Source organism: Phyllobates terribilis, unplaced genomic scaffold, assembly GCF_046119375.1.
Source record: "Phyllobates terribilis strain yellow unplaced genomic scaffold, ASM4611937v1 Scaffold_4__5_contigs__length_816908805, whole genome shotgun sequence".
NCBI classification, from domain to species: Eukaryota; Metazoa; Chordata; class Amphibia; order Anura; family Dendrobatidae; genus Phyllobates; species Phyllobates terribilis.
In genome coordinates this window covers 69,935,079-69,954,778 of record NW_027362764.1, presented here as the reverse complement: position 1 = coordinate 69,954,778, position 19,700 = coordinate 69,935,079, and the positions used below count along the sequence as shown (strand labels likewise).

Genomic DNA, 19,700 nt, shown 5'->3' with positions numbered 1-19,700 from the left:
AGGTGTGGCACTGTTAGCGCAGGTGCAGACAACTGTTTATATCCGATGAGTGCTATCTGTAGTTTTGATGGATAGCACTCATACTTACTCTATGGGGCTATGTGCATGTCCTATTTTTTCCTCGGACCGAGATGTCTGAGGAACAAATTGGTGACATGTCCGATTTTGATCCGAGGGCGGTCTGATTTTCACAGACTGACAGAATGGAGAAAGTGAGTCAACTTTTTTTTAATGCTCTCCTGATCAAAATAATCAGACTTATAATTTAAAGAAAAAGAAATTTTACAAAATTAGAAAAACATGGCAGTTTTCTTCCAGTAAGGGTAGGTGCACAAGACCGTTTTTCTCTCCATCCATCTTGTGCACCTATCCTTACTGGAAGAAAACTGCCATGTTTTTCTAATTTTGTAACATTTTTTTATCTTTAAATTATAAGTGTTTGTCAACTTTGTATTCATTTTTCCTAAAAAAAATGTCAAAATAAGAGGTGGAATACGGGCCAGGGTAAACGTACATAATTGCTCATTTTATTTACTTCACTCCATCAGAAGAATTTCAAGTAGCTGCAAATGATGAAATTGTTTCTCTTAGTTCAGGTGATTTTCCTGCATTTACAAAAGATCCTTTCAAACCCGTCTGTTCACAGTGTACCACTTAACGAGTATCAAAAGAAATCACTGACAAGCACAGACAACGGCTTCACAATTCACAGACTTAGAATTTATTGCACAAGGAAAATAATGTGCTGTGCCTTTGGTTTTGGTGTCTCGTTCTTTACATTTCTATGGTATTGCGATTCCATGGCTTTTCATTTGTTAACTTAATGGTAACAACTCACAGGTAATGTCACCTGGGAAATGTCTTCATTTAACTCCCTGAAAATCAACATTAACAACAACAACAACAACAATATCTACTGTCAACTCCCTTAGAAACACCATTTCTTAGTAGACATTAGTAAAGGTGCACTGAGTAGGGTTGTAGGGTTGTGTGCCCTTTTAAAAAGTACAGACACACTGGTCTATGTTGGACAAAGTGGTTTCCTCACTCAGGGATGGTGAAAGGAATGTAGACAGAGACCAGCAACAAAACTAGTAGATAATTGTCAAGGGTGTGTCAGGGCTGACAGACAGTCATACGGTGTCCGGCTGTAGATGGTCACTGCATTTGGCCTTACAAACATCTCCCTGATCCTTTTATGATTCCTCTCTCTTTAGGACCCAGCGGTGATCCTCACCTTGCCTTGCTTGAGGATTATACCTTTCCCTTTAGGACCCTGAAATATCCTCACCTTTCTGCTGTTAATCAGCACTTCCTTGCTGTGTCCTTATATACATTCAGATCCTCAGAGAGTTGCTGGTTATAGTGTGTTATACTTACTCAGGACTGGGATTCTAGTAGTCAACTAGAATTATTTTGGAGTTCCTGTGTGGATTGTTGCTGTGTTTTCTCCGGTGTCATCTTGGAGCTAAGTGTATTCCCCTGTTTGTATTCCTGGTGTGTACTTTAGTTGGTAGTGGGGTTGACTTAGTACTCACCCCTCCCGCTCCCTAACTAGGGCCTAGGCCTAGCCTTAGGGTCAGCTGGCGCCAGGTTTCCAGCTTGGCGATAGGTGCAGAACCTATTTGGGGACTATAGGGGAGTCAGGGTTTGTCGTTAGATCTGTTTAGGGGTCTCCACTCTCCCTTTCCCTAGTTGTAGGGCTCCCTCCCCTTTTCCCGTCATTATACGCTGGGTTCTCCCCATTCCTAGCGTGACAATATTAATCACTGGGGAGGCAATGAGCTTGATGGTTATGGAGTCTCCTTAAAGAAGCACTCCTCCCATCAAAGTTTTTTTCCTCTTAATATATTGCAATCATCATATTATACAGCACTGTGTACTTACAATTGCTCATTTTGCCTTTCTGCCCCACTAATTCTTCTCCTGGTGGCTGTACTTTATATGGCAAAAACCTGATGACAGGTCCTCCTTAAAGCACCACTCCAGCATTTTTTGTTATTGCAGCACGGAAGTTGTCCAACTAATCTAAGTTCCCTCCTCTTAATATTATACTTTCCAGCCAACATCTCTTCTGTTATAGACACCGCTCCTGTCGTCTTTTGCAGGTTGTGACCTGCTGGATTCCTCCAGTGTTTGCTGGCCGATCCGGAAGTCAATACTCAATGTAAGTCTATGAGAGACAAAAAGAGGCCAGAACGAGGCGATCACAGACTTACATTGAGAGTTTGTGACTGTTACCACAGACTTCCGGTCAGTAAGAAGTTGCGGGCACAGGATGGCAGCACGGCACCGGACAGGTGACAGGAAGAGCAGAAGACTGCAGCTGTTGAATGCAAGGGGCAGGGTACTTAGATTAGTTGCACCACTTCAGCGCTGAAATAAAATAATGCTGGAGTGGTGCTTAACGGTTAGTACTTTATAAACTTTGTTATTATTTTATGATCCACTTATTCTCCAGTTTGTTATTTTTGGTTTGCATTAATAAACATGCTATGTCCCCATCTGTGTGCCATGTTCATGGTACTGTCACCATGTATACCAAGAAAATCTGTTGACATTTATCACTACATGTCCATTGATTTTAATGGCCACAATGTCAGGTAAAGAGGTGTCTTTATGGAATCATGTGCAGTTTCAGGCAAAAAGTTGATATGTCTAAAAATATAAATATGAAAATATTGGATTGAGCAGTAGTAAAGCTAAGCAATGACGGCTTCTTGAGCTTTTCTGGAAGCCATGTACAAGCTTTTGGTGACATTTTGCTTCACTACAAATACTTTTTAATAAAATGCATTAAAACGAAAAGGTTAAAACTCTAGGGAAGAAACCTCCCATTTCCATTGTGTCACTCTCTTCCTCCCCTAAACCACAGGACACAGGGTTTCATGGATAATAAATATTGCTCCAAGATTTGGCTTCATCGCTCGTCTATCAGGGGATGGGATCTATAATTATTTCTTGTATGTTAAAGGTCTATTCCTAAACCATGAACCTAGGCAATGACTTGTTGATGTTTTGCAAGCATTTGGAATGTAAATGATAGCTTTAATTATATTCTGCCTGCCAAGTTATAATCATACGCAACATTTGCTAACGATGAGGATGCTTTGAATTTAACTCGCATCTTTGAGGATATGTCTTTGAGCCGATTTGTAATAATAATAATAATAATTTTTTATTTATATAGCGCCAACAAATTCTGCAGCACGTTACAATTAAGCGGAGACATGTACTGACAATAAAGTCAATACAATTTGAGGACAGTTTAAACTGTTACATTAGGAGTGAGGGTCCGGCTGCTCGCTGCTTACATTCTACAAGGAAATGGGGGGACACAATAGGTGAAAAGTGCTTGTTATTTCAGGTCTGGCAATTATAATAAATAGGGATTTTCATATAAAGTTGTATGATCCGGTCATCAGCCAGTATGTTTAAGTGCAATACTCAAGTACCGAGTGCAGTTATCTTGTGCATGGAGGGTGTGGAGACAGATGAAGAGTAGGGAACAGATTCTGATGATATTTAGAAGGAGGAAACAGGGGAAAGTTAAGTTACTGAGTAGTTAAGGTGGTAGGCTTGTTTAAAGAGATGGGTTTTTAAAACGCGCTTGAAGATATGGGGGTTAGGCATCAGTCGGATCGCCTGGGGTAGTGCATTCCAGAGAACTGGCGCAGCACAAGAGAAGTCTTGGAGACGGAGGTGTGAGGTTCGAATTATAGGGGATGTTAGTCTTAGGTCATTTGTAGAACGGAGGGCACGTGTAGGGCGATAGACTGAGATGAGAGAGGAGATATAAGGCGGTGCAGAACTGTGGAGAGCTTTGTGGGTGAGAGTGATGAGTTTATTTTGGACCCTGAGGCGGACCGGCAACCAGTGTAAAGACTGGCAGAAGATGGAGGCATCGGTGAAGCGGCTGCACAGAAATACGACCCTGGCTGCCGCATTCAGGATGGATTGGAGAGGAGAAAGTTTGGTAAGAGGGAGACCGATCAGAAGAGAGTTGCAGTAGTCCAGACGAGAGTGAATAAGAGCGACAGTAAGAGTTTTAGCAGTTTCAAAGGTGAGAAAAGGTTGGATTCTGGAGATGTTTGTAAGATGCAGGTGACAGGAGCGAGTGAGTGATCGGATATGGGGGGTAAAGGAAAGGTTAGTGTCGAATATGACCCCCAGGCAGCGAGCATGCTGCTTGGGAGTTATGGTTGAACCCTCCAAGGTAATTTCGATGTTAGGTAGAGTTGGGTTATTGGAGGGGCGAAACACAAGAAGTTCAGTATTAGAGATATTCAGTTTAAGATATAGGGAGGACATGATGTTAGAGACAGCAGACAGACAATCCTTGGTATTTTGTATTAGGGTAGGGGAGTTGTCAGGTGAAGAGGTGTATAGTTGGGTGTCATCAGCATAGTGTTGATACTGGAACCCAAATCTGCTGATTGTTTGTCCAATAGGGGCAGTGTATAGAGAGAAGAGGAGGGGGCCTAGGACTGAGCCCTGCGGAACTCCGATAGTAAGGGGACGAGGAGAGGAAGAGGAGCCGGCAAAAGATACCATGAAGGAGCAGTCAGAGAGGTAGGAGGAGAACCAGGAGAGAACGGTGTCCTTGAGGCCTATAGAGCGGAGCATAGTGATGAGGAGCTGGTGATCCACAGTGTCAAATGCGGCGAAGAGATCCAGGAGAATCAGCAGGGAGTAGTGACCTTTGGATTTGGCTGTTAGTAGATCATTAGAGACTTTAGTGAGGGCAGTTTCAGTGGAGTGTAAGGAGCAGAAACCAGATTGTAGAGGGTCGAGGATTTGTAAAGCCATGTGTTTCCTTTTGCCTATGCGTATGACCACATGAATTACAGCTCTGTGCCAGTGAGTTGTGCGGAGTTATAACATGCAGATATAATATCCTACAAAGGTGATGCCGCCTTCTTGTACAAAAGTTGTTTTTGTTTGCATGTGTGACGCCATGTAGAAAACAAGATCGTGCCAAGTTCTATCAGATGCCATATGGGTGTTGCTTCATCCTAAAGAAGCCAATGAATATTGAAATCTTGCAATATATAAGGCTAAAGTGCATGAAAGAAGTTTTGGCATTGAGGAAAAAATTACTTCAAATAAATCGTAAGTCACATAGAGCACCAACAAGAAAAAGCGGTTGACATACAGCAGGTGTCACGCTGGGTATGGGGAGAACCCAGCGTGTAACGACAGGAAAAGGGAAGGGTGCCCTACAAGTGGGGAAACAAACAAGGGAATACACTTAGCTTAAAGATGACACCTGGGAAAACAAGGCAACAACCCACGAAGGAACTCCAAGGAATTTCTAGCCGATTACTAGGATTCCAAGTCTGAATAGATAAGAACACTCTATCACCAGCAACTCTCTGGAGAAACTGAGTGTATTTAAGGATACAGCAAGGGTGTGGTAATTAGCAGCAGAAGGTGAGGATCACCGCTGGGTCCTAAAGGTATAATTGCCAAGCAAGGTGAGGATCACCACTGGGTCCTAAAGGTATAATCGACAAGCAAGGTGAGGATCACCACTGGGTCCTAGAGAGAGAGGGGTCATGAAAGGATCAGGGAGATGTTTGCAAGGCCAAACGCAGCGACCTTCTACAGCCGGACCCCGTATGACTGTCTGTCAAACCTGACACACCCGTGACAATAGGGCAAACAAGTGAACAAGTGAACAAACAATGACATTACATGAGAGGGATAGGGAAAAGAACAGCATAAATAAAAGGTCCAGTTATGATTAAACTGTGCCCACAAGATTCTATTGTCAAGGGTTCTCCCAGGCCTGGGTCTAGCCCTGCTGGCAACGGTCAACACTCTATGAACCAATTCCATTGTCTACACTAGTGTCATGTGTCGGGAGGCTGAACCCAGAAGCATCATCTCAACATCTTAGGCTATGTTCACATGTCCAGTAATGATCCATTAGAACGGATTCAGCAGAAATCGGTTAGGAAAAAAGTTGACACAATTTTTTAGTCCGTTATTCAGTAACTAATCTATGCCAAATCTGTTTTTTTAACATTGGAGTCAAAGGGCAACAGATCCGTTAATGCGGAATCCGTTGTCTATTTCTACCGGATTCAGCAAGAAAAAGCCTTTTTAGTAAGAAACTACCTGCCTGACACCAATTTCTGCCAGCCGAGAGCGGTCATGAATTCTGTTGCATTGCATTATTCGTCCTCACGTCAACAGAGCAGCTCTTCCTCTTCCAGTCAGCTCTGTTGGACAAGGCGTCACTGGTGACCTAATGCTGATTGACAGTCAGGGAGCCGGCTGTCAATCACCATGACATAGTCAATAACGTAGAGCTGCTCTGTCGACGCAATGTCATTGGAAGCCGCCGAATCGTCGGCAGGTGACCACTATGTGCTCGGCACAAGGCAGGACAAGCAGGTAGGCAGCAACTACCTACCGGTAAGATTTTAACCACTTAGCAAAAAATAAGTAAAATCCCGGATAACCCCTTTAAGTTACTTATTATCTCCATTGGTCACTGCACTATTCTCAAGCTGGGAGCCATGTTTGGCCCATGCACAGGACATATCGTGATGTATGAGTTTCCTTGGATTCCTATTGATACTTCTATAGTGAAACACCAATGTAGTGGGTAAAATATGTTATTGCCTATGGAGCAAAGTCCTAGGCTGGACCCAATAAAGCCTCCATTACTGTCCCTTCAACACATTGTTCTCCTCTTGCTGTTGTTTTTCAGCGTGCTGCTACATTTACATGCACAGAGTTATAGAGACAACTATGTCACATTTCTCTGTTTTACCCCGGAGTCATATTAACGTCATATTTCCCTTGCAGTTCTCAGGAGACACATGTCAGCCCTCCAATGTCCCAGAGGTGTAGCGGTTCTCACAGATGTGAAAGGGTTGCATATTTAGACCCAGAGGCTGGAAGTAAATTGCAAGTCTTTTCGATCCCTGCTTTAGGCTATGCCAGCTTCTTCGTCTCACTTTACCCTCCGATGACATTCTGTTCAGCTTGTGACTTGCCGCTTTGCCCTGCACCCAGACACCGATGAACGCACTGCCAAGAATAGAGGAAATCTAACGCAAGTCATATTCTTCTATCACTGTCAGCAAACGGCTTACTTATCAAAGCATTCACAAATAGATCAGTCTGAAGTAGAATTGCCGCTATGGCAAGCATAGCGGTTGACATGTTGATAGCAAAGCAAGGGAGTCTGGACTAAAGCTAACAACTATTACAACATTGCAAAAAAAACAAATGCTGCAAATTTTTTGCATTATTATAACTGTTCATAGTCCACACATTCTGCAAGGTACTTAAAAGCAGTACCATAAATACAACGGGGTTGCCCAATTTTGGAAACAATTTTTCTTTTACTTAAATGCATGTATTAAGTAAATAGTTTTTTGCAATTAAGTTTCATTAAGAATGTTGCACTCTTCGCCTTCTATAGCCTCCGGCATGTACTGTCTATTGCAGGCTGCAGGATGAGTTAATTTAGAATTCATCAGTGAGCTTGCTTTGACGGTCTGACAACAGAGTTTGTAACTCTTTTATTTGCCGGTCCATGACCTCTTGTTAGCTGAATTATGACTTCAGAGCAGATGAAAGTTGAATATGCAGAGAAACAAAGAGCCTCTAAAACCCAAAGAAGTCATAATTTTTAATGAAAACCAATTGCAAAAAATATTCTTAGCCCGGAATATATGCACTTAAGTAATAAAAATTGTTCCCAAAGGTGGACAACCCCTTTATTTATACTTCTTGCCACTGAAACAGCCAACTCTTTTAATCACCTTAGGAATAAAAGCATTCCCATCAAAGTTTTTATCCTCCTAATATATCATATTATATAGCACTATGCACTTACAATTGATTATTTTGCCTTTCCACCCAGTTAACTTTTCTCTTTTCCATTAGGTCTATGACATCATGTGATTAGAAACAGACAAGCTGAATCCTTCTAAGCTCTATGTAGATACAGGATGTCTCTTTTCCCTGCATGAGTCATCCTCCTCTTCCACCCTTGACCCAGCTTCTCCCTCTTCCCCCTGCCAGGGACTTAGTAGTGATATAGATTTGTAATTCTAATGATGACTCATGTAGGGAAAAAAGACTTCCTGTTTCTACTTAGAGCTTAGAAGGATTCAGCTAGTCAGTTTTTAGTCACATTATGTCATACACCTAATGGGAAAGAGAAGTATTAACTGGGTAGAAAGGCAAAATGAGCAATTGTAAGTACAGAGTGTTATTTAACATGATGATTGCAATATATTAAGAGGATAAAAACTTTGATGAGAGTGCTTCTTTAAACAAGACAGCCTGAGCGCAACTTTAACCTCTGCCCCTGGTTTTGCACTCACGTTATGTCCACAGAATTACATGATGTCAGGTATTGGACTACATCAGAAGCAGAATGACCTATATGCTTACTACGGGTGAAAAAGTGCATCCCAATTCCAGATATCAATCAGGTATCCTAAATGATCCAGCTGCCAGGATTGGGGTAAACTTTCTTGGTACCCAAGGCAAATTTCTAGGATACATGCCCCTCGGGTCTTCCCTTCCAGAAATGCAACCTTACAAATGTTTCAGCTTTTGTAGTCCATAAATGGTGCCCTCTCCTCAAAGGGGCCTTTATCCCAATTGGGTTTCCAATAGTAAAGTTGGATCACCAATGAATTCTAGTTATGTCACTGTTAGCAAGTAAGAAGATAGTCAAATAAAAAAAAAGACAAAAAGCTTTGTAAACATTTAATTATTTGGTTTATGGAGCCTATATAAGAATTTAGCATTTCCTTTTGGGATCAGGAGATTTTACTCTGTAATACATTATCATGAGAAATGCCAAAGAAAACAAACTCCCAATCTCCGTGGCCAGACCTTTGTGTTCTGCTTAATGCAATGATTCCAGTTTTAGAAATGTCAAAGATCAATCTCCAGCCTTTTCTCTCTGAATTCTGACATTTATGGGGAGATTATACTTCTTTTTCTCTGGTGCGCAGGTCCCAACAGTAATGTGAAATTACATACTATGCTAATAGAAATAACCTTTAGCTGATAACGCAGCAAAAAACTGCATCCAAGGATGAAATGCTGAATAAAATGACCGCTGAGATAAAGTCCATTATTTAGAATGAAGCTTTGTGACCCATCCTGTCACAGTGATGACCAATAATGCATCTAGTACTGTACCCGTGGTAGAAGGGGCAGATTAACCACAACGCAGCTGGAACTACTTAGAGCAATCATTTATGAAGTTCTTCTTCCTGTCCTTCACATCTACGGGATATGACAGTTACAAGTCGTCCTAACTTTTAGTGAACAAAACGTATAATTATATATGTAATAGATAAATATAAAAGAAACCTATGATGATTTATAGATATTTTTTGATATTTCATCTCTCCTAACTATTCCAGAATCAACTATGAATAGTATTATTGAGAAGTAGAAACCAAGTAAAGTTACAGAGCGGGGTCACTGAGTGCTGAGGAGCAGAGGGCGATGGAAACTTTGTATCTCCTCTGGGATTTCCAGGTGTCATAGCGCCCATGTGGGTTCTGCGCACATGTGCAGGAGGTCATTGGAAACTACAAGGAGGAGAGTAGAGCAGGTGGTGGATTCTCTGAGGCATGTGCCCCATGTGCATGCTGGTCAACTTTAATAAAATGTCCAGTAGACTTCTGGAAAATGGGGAGACCTTCCCGAGTTCTGGAGGAGTTGGCAAATCTTCCAGGTGTCATAGCGCCCACGTGGGTTTTGCGCACGTGTGGAGAAGTTCATCGGAAACTAAAAGGAAGAGAGTAGGTGGTGGAGTCTCTGAGGTACATGCCCCATGTGCATGCTGGTCAACGTTCCTAAAATGTCCAGTAGACTCCTGGAAAATGGAGAGAACTTCTTGAGTTCTGGAGGAGTTGGTGCCCCTACAGCCTTCTGAAACTTTCTGGAAGCAAGGTCCAATTCTAGGAGGCTTTGGTGGCACCCTTGTAAGGTGCCTCAGTGAGGTAGTCGTGGGCGAGCTGTAGCTCCTGCTCGCTCTGGCACCCTACAGACAATACGTGTCCTCCCTCTGATGTGTGGCTGTGCATGTGGTGCTCTCCACTTACTTCAGACCATCCGATCGCGGCTGTCTCCAGGCATTTCTCTTCTGGGACCAGGGCAGCAATAAATTCAGAGGACACGAGGTTCTTAACCATAACTCGGACTTTACTTGGGGAAGAGGAATATATACAGTATTTACAGGCAGATATAATGGATAAGGCCTGACAGGTTGTCATCTCCCTCAGAGGCGCTGGAAACATCTTCAGCCCTGGTTCCCTCTTTAAGTGAAGCATCTCTATGACTCTATTCTCTAGCCTAAGAGAATCTTCCTTACCAGCGACAGTATATCCGTATCCTATATCTCCTCCATGTCTTAGCCTGGAGTCCTATCTTCTTCTGCTGCCTGCAGACTGAAAGTGCCCCGGGTACTCAATACCTCCATTGAGTTTCTCCGGCCGGCTAACAGGACTCTTGTGTAGGGAGATCTTCACACTGGTGATCCTACTGCCTGAGGGTACGGAGCTCCCGTCTACCCTAGCAGCCACCATATAATTAGGCTGCCCGTGCAATTCTCTGTCCAAACTCTCACTGACTGTTTCTGGAAACTCACCACAAATTTCCCAGAGTGCCCACCCTCTATGGGCTGTCCTCTTACTCAATTAACTATTCACTATCACCCTGCTAGCAGACTCTTACTAACAGCTGTACCCGACAGTGGCATCTTGTGGCTGGTTACAAGTACTGCAGCCCATAAGGAATTATGTTAAACTAAGCTCTAGACATACTCAATGTCTGACCATGGCACCAAGTTCCCCCTCTATTCTATGGACTGGACCACTGAAGTTAACCCCTTAGCTTGGCCTAACAACAGTTCAGAGAGGTCTAACAAACTAACGCTTCAATTTTTTCTTTCTCTGTGAGCAAAGCCCACTGTGTTCACTACTGCATGCTGAGGCATGTGCAATGAAAGATTATGTCCTGACACCAGTGCCAGCGTCAGGACGTACTTTGTGGGTGCAGTTAGCACGCAATTAGTACGGCCCCCGAAGGATGGTATAAATATCCAAATGGCCCTTGGCAGAAAAAAGGTTCCCCACCCCTGGTTTAGGGGCATGCACAAGATTCTAGAGAGAGTGTGCGGCTGGGAAAAGGGGCATTGCATTTCAACATCAAGAAAGGGGCTGGAGGCAGGGCAACCTAGAAGGAAACCCCACATGACCGGGATGGGCCAGCAGGGTGTAATTTGAATCCCAATAATTGGGATTGGGTAGAGGTCAGGAAGGGCGGGCATTGGGACGGGGGTGGAGATGGGGGAAGAGAGGTATAAGAAGGAAAAGTGCGGGAAACAGTTAGTCCAGAGGAGAAGAGCATAGGAAAAAGTAACAGAGGAACATTTAAAAAAAAAAAAAAATCGCTTCTCTGGCTGTCATGGAGTCTGTGGAGTCCCTTGTCGCTAGGTTGAGGGAGGCAGCAAGATCCAGGCGAGGAGGATGGCTCGAGGCCCAGCTGTCCGGTCTGCTGGGGAATGCAGGCGAAGAAGAATCCACGTCGGGATCAGGAAGAACCGCCAGGAGGACGCGGCCACCCGAGAGGCTCTCCCCGGAGATGGTGGGTACGGGCAGCAGGAGCAGGCTGTGGAGCCCCTCAGGGGACCCTGTGTCTGGTGACCATGCCGGCAGAACCCCCCGGCAGCGTGCACGCCGTGGCAGGAATCCGCCCAGCCGGCCTGCTGGCTCCCCAAGTGTCGGGCTGCGGTCCAGGAAGATGGTGCCCCGCTCCGTTGTGGTGCAGCCTGCTCCGGCGGCCCGCCGCAGTACCAGAGCGCAGGCCGCGCCGGAAGGAAGGCCCACGCTGCAGACGCGTCATCCAGGGGACGGGGCCTCACCGGAAGGGCGGCCCACGTCACTTCCGGCCCAGGAAACAGACGGCAGGAACGACAGGCCTATCAGCGGCGGGCGCGCGGACACGCCCCCCACTCCAAGATCCCGCGGCAACGTACGGAGCGGGAAATTCAAAAGTTGGAGCACCAGCGCTACTGCAGAGGCGGATAACGGAGGGAACACTAGCGCGGCAGGCACACCTGGCGAGGTACCTGTCGGGGTGCCTGCAAGACAGACCAGCAGGGGAAGGATGCAGCAGAGGCGCACGGGCAGGCAGCAATTCCAGGACCTCCTGCCTGGCCCAAGTCACACCAGGCAGAGGGATGAGGCGGCAGGCAGCAGCATGGGGTTGCCTGGCAGTTTTTCTCTGTCTGACACGGATTGGGCCAGGGAGTCCGGATCTGTCAATCAAGGCTGTACATGGATGGCGGTGAGGACCGGAGCAGAGATGAGTGGAGGACGAGCGGCTGGGACATCAACACGGGCTCGGGTCCCCCCTGGTGACGTGGAGGCCAGGGGCGTGGGCCCTGAGCGCATGGAGGCGGGCGGATTGGACTTCGGTGGAGATCAAGGCGAAGCAAGGAATCGTCAGGACTCGGGGCGTACGGCTGGTGGGGACACAGCACCCGTGCAGCTCGGTGAGTATGCATCTATGTATGGTTTGTCGCCCGCGGGGTCTTTAGCGGACGGGGTGGGGGATAGGCAGTTGGCGGGCCCCAGCGGGGGAAATGTTAGAGGAGGTAGTGGGTCGGATGTATGCGGGATTAGGGATATGTTGGTTAACATGTCGCGCATTCTGGCCAGATTAGAAGGCGGTGGGGCTAATCAAGTGGGGTCGTCACCAGCGGGGGCTTGGGTACATAGTCAAGTGGCGCTGTCACAGGAGGGGAGCGAATCGGCCAGGTCAGCGGCGGTGGCAGCCGGAATAGCGTCTGGGGTGTCGGTGTGTGTGCAGACGGAAAAGGAGAAAGGGGATACCGTAAAACTGGATGATAGGGCGAAAGGGGAAGTATATGTGTGTTTTGAGGGGCCGTTAGGGGCGCATTTAAAAAAAGAGGTTAAGGAAAAAATTTGGCGGGATGAGTATGTGGAAATTTTTTCCCTTCTTCCGTTGGAAAAGTTTAACCTGGATAAGGGAAAAAAGGACGACAGTAAGAAAGAGGAGGAAAAAAAGCGCAGGTGGAGGTTGATTCCACAGACGTTTGTTAACTGGTTACAAGCTTTTGCAATAATGGCTAGCGTTATTGGGGAAAAGGCTCCTGATAATTGCTCGGGGCTGTTTTGCTACTTGGACGCCAATGGGGAGGCTCATAGGACTTATGGGGGTCAGGCATGGTTACGGTATGACGAGCAATTTCGTCAGAGGACGGCAGTTCGCCCGGAGATTAGATGGGATCAAAAGGACATTGGATTGTGGCTGAAGGTTATGGCCCCAGTGAGGTATGGGCAGGCCTTTCACGGGAGCAACAGTGGCGGGAACCAATCAGCAGGACATGGGGGAAACAGTCAGGGGGCACAAAGCACTAAGAAAGAAGCGGGAAATTGCTGGCAATTCAACGATGGCCATTGCAAATATGGGAGCTCCTGTAAATTTAAACATGTGTGCTCCCATTGTAGTGGAGGGTCACATGGAGCAACAAAATGTTTTAAAAAGGGTAAGGGAAAGCCGACAGTGGGTACCGGTCAAGGGGGTGACTCCAGTGAGGGTGCACGCGATGGCCCCCTTTCTAAGTAGGTATCCGGATCAGTTGAAGGCTAAGGTTATTTCGGACGGTTTTTTGGAAGGTTTTAGAATACCTCTTCCTGAGCACGAGGTCCCCGTTTCAGTAAAAAAATTGTTGTCTGCCTCCCTTCATCCTGATGTGGTCAGTGAGAAATTGACTAAGGAAGTGGAGTTGGGCAGGATGGCGGGACCGTTTCAGGACTTACCTAGTAGCAAAGTGATTATCTCGCCACTGGGGGTTGTGCCCAAAAAAGAGAGGAATAAGTTTCGGTTAATTCAGCATTTGTCGTACCCCAAGGGGCTCTCGGTGAATGATGGCATTGCACAAGAATTGTGTTCAGTTGAATATACTTCATTTGATGCTGCGGTGCAATGGGTACGGCGATATGGGTCAGGATCGTTGCTAGCAAAAACGGATATCGAGTCAGCTTTTAGGTTGCTGCCAGTTCACCCGGATAGTATCCCGTTGTTAGGTTGTTTTTGGAATGGGGCATATTACGTGGATAGGTGTTTGCCAATGGGTTGTGCAATTTCGTGTTCTTTGTTTGAAACATTTAGTACATTTTTGGAATGGGTTGTGAAGGACCTGGCATCAGTGAAGTCAGTCATTCATTATTTGGATGATTTCTTGTTTATAGGCCCTCCGCAATCGTTGTTATGTAGGAATTTATTAGGTACTATGGTGTGGGTGGCAGAGCATTTTGGCGTACCATTGACTGAAGAAAAGACAGAAGGCCCTTGCACAACCATAAGTTTTTTGGGCATTGTAATTGATACAGAAAGGATGGAGTGTCGGTTACCGGAGGACAAACTGATTTTGCTCAAGCAGGAGGTTGATAGAGTCGGGCGGCTGCGCAAGGTGACCCTGAGGGAGTTGCAATCGCTGTTAGGGCGACTGAATTTTGCATGCAGGATTATGCCAATGGGCAGAATATTTTGTCGCAGGTTGTCAGGCGCGACAGCAGGAGTGCGGGCCCCCCATCATTTTATTCGGCTAAATAGGGAACACAAGGAGGATCTAAAGGTTTGGAAGCTGTTTTTGGAAAGTTATAACGGCAGGTCATTAATCCAGCAGGAGTTCTTAAGCAGCTTTGATTGTGAGATATTTACGGATGCGGCAGGAGGTGCTGGTTATGGGGCCTATTGGAAAGGGAGGTGGAGTGTTGGAGTATGGCCGGGCGAGTGGACGGAGAAGGGTCTTACGAAGAATTTGGCTTTTTTGGAATTGTTTCCCATCGTTGTTGCGGTTACTATTTGGGGTGAGTGTTTTGCCAACAGGAGAATTCGGTTTCATTGCGACAACATGGGAGTGGTGTCTGTCATCAACAGCTTGTCTGCCTCGTCCCCGCCTGTGATTAGGCTGCTGAGGGAACTAGTTCTTTGTTGCCTTAACTTGAACGCTTGGATTACAGCGGTACATGTTCCAGGTGTGCAAAATACCATAGCAGATGCCTTGTCTCGTTTTCAGTGGGACCGTTTTCGGGCGCTAGCACCAGAGGCCGAGGACGCGGGACAGGAATGCCCTTCGCATTTGTGGCAGCTGGTTATGGAAGAGCAGGACGTTTAATACAGGAGTCCATTACAAGGCAGACTTGGGCATCATACGAGGCATCATGGCGAGTATGGCAAAGCTGGATTTTGCAGTGGGGTGGCGTGGAGAGTGAGGGAGATAGAGAGATGGCGGTGTTGTTTCTTGTGGGAAAGGCAGCGGAGAGCGGATGGTCCGTTTCAAAAGTTAGTAAATTTGTTGCAGGATTGGCATTCTGTTTTAGATTACAGGGGTTAAAAGATGTTACAAAATCGTTTTTAGTGAAACAAGCAATTAAGGGCTTTAGGAGGGGAAGTAAAGTGTTAGATAAACGAAGACCGGTGACTTTTAGTATTTTAGAGCAGTTGGGTTTTGCGTTGGATAAGATCTGTTGTTCGGTTTTTGAAGCCACACTGTTTAGGTTGGCTTTTTCATGGGCGTTTTTCGGCGCACTAAGATTAGGTGAGTTGGTGGCACCAAGTAGGAATAAGGCTGGGGATTTGTTTAGCGAGGACGTGAGCGGTCGGGACAGGTGCATTGAATTCTGGATCAGGAGGGGGAAGACGGACCAATTGGGAAGAGGCAAGCGAGTGGTATTGGGGGAAGTTGATGGATCGTTTATGTGTCCTAGGAGATGTTTAATGGCTTATTGGCAAGTCTGGTCGGGACGTAAGGGCCCATTATTGTGTCATAAAAATGGTGAGTTTTTGTCTCATTTTCAATTTATTGCAGTGTTTAAGAAAGGGATCATAGAATTGGGCCTTAGCCCTGAGGTATACGGGTCGCATTCGTTCAGAATCGGTGCGGCGTCAGAAGCGGACGGTTTGGGTTTAAGCAAGGAGGTGATAAAGAGCATCGGGAGGTAGAGTTCAGATCGTTATCTGTCATATGTATGGCATTAGGTGTGCAGGCTTATTTTTTATCTGATCAGAAGTGAATACAATTCTTTGGTTGTCTTTTTGCAGGTGGCGTCCTGTTATTAGTCTGGATTCTCGGACACTCTTTCGTTCATTGGGAGGCGCTGCGGGCGGACGTGAGGCCGAACGGTAGGCAATTGGGTTTTAGCAGGGAGCAAGCGGTGGTTCGGTGGCTGGGTTTTCGAGGGATGGTATGGAGAAGGATGCTGTCTGAATTCCATGAAATCCATAAGGCGGCTTGTTTGGACCGGGCGCCGGATATTTTGGTAGTGCATTTGGGGGGGAATGATTTGGGGTCTCGGCCGGTTAGGGAATTGATGAGGGATATTCGGATTGATTTTTTAAGGTTGTGGACATCTTTTCCGGGGGTGTTAATGGTTTGGTCTGACATTGTACCGAGAAAAAAATGGAGGGAGGCTAGATCAGTGAAGGGCATTAACAGGGCACAAGTTAAGTTAAATAGGGCCATAGCAGCGTTTGTCGGTAGGAACGGGGGAATAAGTGTTCGGCATCTTGATCTTGAGGCAGGGGTTGGAGAATTTTGGGCAAAGGATGGCGTACATCTGAACGATGTTGGAATTGATTTGTGGACATTGGCTATACAGGAGGGGATTGAGAGGGCCATGGAGGTGTTGGGGCGCTCACAAGCCTGAGGTGGTCAGGGCTGTTCGTTTGTGGCGGGGGGTGGGGTTCTTGGAGTTGGCACAGAAGTGTCGGTGGAAAATTATTTGAATTTTACAGGCAGTGGTTTGATTAAGCGGGGTGATCTGGCATCTGTTTTTTGGGGCTCTGGACGGGGTTTTACCCTGGGAGCTTTTGTTGCCCTCGAGCTGGTGATGGACGGCTGAGGGTAACACGGTGGTTCGACTTCGGTTTAGTTTTGCCAGATCAATTTTTAACTCCAAGAACCCTCCCTTCTTATTTATTTCATAATAATGTATATATGTTAATGTTGTTTGTTAATAAAATGGCCGCTGTGGCCAAATTTATCCAAAGAAAATTACAGGTGCAGTGTTTTTATTTGTTAAAGTATGTAAGTGTGGTAAGATGGGGGTGGAGGCATATGAACAGTGGAACCCGGATTGGCCGTATACGGTCATGATCAATTTCCTCCCAGACTCTAACCCTAAAAGGTTGATCCCTTGTACGATCTCTTTAATTTGCCCCTGCCCAGACATTAGGTGATACGTGCATGTAAAACTGGGTTTAAATCCTATGAAAGCTGTACTTGGGTTTACATTAGTTGCACATAAATGTGACTTATGGCTGCTGAGAATAGAACAGATCTTGGAGTCGATATACTTTACTATTAGTAAACTGCAAATTCTAATTGCATAAACAATGCACAGACTTAATTCCGCTCTACGTTCCCCCTACAGTACACATAAACAATCACCACACACATAAAGTAAATGAAACATAATAGAATACGTGGAAAGGAAAATTACAATGAAATTTAGTGCACTTCTCGGCAGTAAGTTTCTCTCCTGCGACCAGAGCTGCTGCAGGTGTTATGCAAATATAATTAGATATTTTTTGCATGTTCCTATTAGGCAATTAATTCTACATTCAAAAACGCATTATTTTATCTGGCAAATTGTTGGAACAGATATATCCACCATATTCCTCGCCTTAAAAAAAACAATCATTTTTATGTGTCCTGATTGCCGCTTGCAAATTGTGTATTTCTGCCGATGTTTTATTCATGCTTTATTACTTTTGTAATTACCTTGGTTGTTTTGCATAGACATCATATCTGAAGTGTTCTCTTCACTTGTGTGTCTCCAGGGGATGTGTCCAAGTGATGGTTTGGAGGTCCATGTGCAAGTGTCCGCACTGAACTCACAAGACAGGATCGTTTCTTGGAAAATAAAAGCAACAAATTCACAATATGGAGGTTCTTACAAGTAAAGGCACAATACAGTGCCAGTAGCGTACCATACCATACATTTGTGTGCTTAAAATTATAGAAACTATGACATGAAAGCGACAGGGCTTTTGAACTCTTATTGGGCCCCCTTTTTGCCAGAGATTTTTCCAAAAAGTCAGAAGAGTTCTTGGCAAACTTAAGACCTTTGTTGGCTATAGATACATTAAGTCTACATTCCCAATATGAGCTTTTGATGTTGCAGATATTCTGCACTATTTCTGTACCCAATAAGTAAAATAATTCAGTTGCACTTTTTGGAAAATACGCAGCGCAAAAAATTCACCAAAAACTCATTGTGGGAACGTATCCTCAGGGGTTTGACTTCCTATCTTTATGATAGGCCATCTATATCTGACTGGTGGTAGGTCCGACTTTCTGCTACTGACTTCAATTCAGTCTCATTAAAACAAGCCCCATTAATCTTATTCTAACAGACAATCCAGGTCATCAGTATTATAATCCTAGAGGACCCCATTAACATGCATGTAGGGTTGATTACAACAACCCAATTTTTTTTTCAAAAACAAGTATTCCCATGCACTGTTGCCACAATTGTATTGCATTTGTGGAAGAGATTCCTTTACAATTGCCATCAATATTATTGGCATCCCTGAATATCAAACTGGTTTTCCATAATAAAATGTTTTCTCCCCGTAGCACATGTTGAAAATAAGAAACACCCTCCTGGGTCTAGTGCTGTCTCTGCATTCAGTGATGTAATGACTACAGTGCATATCACCACTGCAGCCAATCACTGGGCTCAGCGGCTCTATCAATGTATATGGCATAAGCCGCAGGGCTCAATATAATATACACTGTAGTCATGACATCACCACTTCAGCTAATAAACAAAGACCGGAGCAGCTGCATACACCATATAAAAAATCTCCTGAAATAAAGTGTTTAGTGAAACTACATATATATATATACAGGGTGGTCCAAAAGTAGGTGGACAGAAAATAATAACATTTATTTTGATTTATATATAAAATTATATTTACTAACACAAGCATAACATTGACGATTCAATTTTATTCTGAACAACAACACAAAAGCCCTTAAATTTTATCAACGCAGGTGCTCAAACTGTTTTCCATTACAATTTGCACAGCTTTGAAGTCCGCCTCTTACGCTTCGACAAACTTTTTTGCACAAGTCTCTTTGGGTATTAATTTGTTGAAATGCATCTCTTATGTAATTTTTTAAATCACTGACACTTTATGGTTTTCGACTATAAACTTTGTCCTTGAGTACTCCCCAAAAGAAAAAATCCATTGGGGTCAAGTCTGGTGAACGTGCAGGCCAATCAAGTGGGCCTCTTCGGCCAATCCATTTATTAGGAAATGTTTCATCAAGATACTCGCGGACCACTCTTGAATAATGTGGAGGGGCCCCATCTTGTAGGAAATAAAGGTCATTTGAATTAGGCTGTTGCTGTAACTGGGGAACAACTTGATTCATTAGAATTTCGAGATACTTATCTCCTGTGACTGTTCCATCAAAAAATATTGGTCCTAAAACACCAAAACTTGAAATACCACCCCAATCATTGACACCACGCTCATTTAGTTATTGCTCTAATGTTAAATGCATGTTCTCATTATACCAGTAAATACAATTATGTCTGTTAATATGGCCTGATAATTTGAAAGAAGCTTCATCACTCCACATAATGTTATCTACAATTACT

General features: G+C 44.7%; 1 protein-coding gene across 1 annotated transcript in view; it reads right to left on the bottom strand.

Moving 5' to 3' along the window:
- Positions 1-19,700, bottom strand: part of MALRD1 (MAM and LDL receptor class A domain containing 1) — a 900,174-nt gene that overhangs the window by 723,983 nt on the left and 156,491 nt on the right. Inside the window, exon 6 of the mRNA XM_073677476.1 lies at positions 17,810-17,941. Coding sequence (XP_073533577.1) covers positions 17,810-17,941 — 132 coding nt within the window. The remainder of the gene's footprint in view (positions 1-17,809; positions 17,942-19,700) is intronic.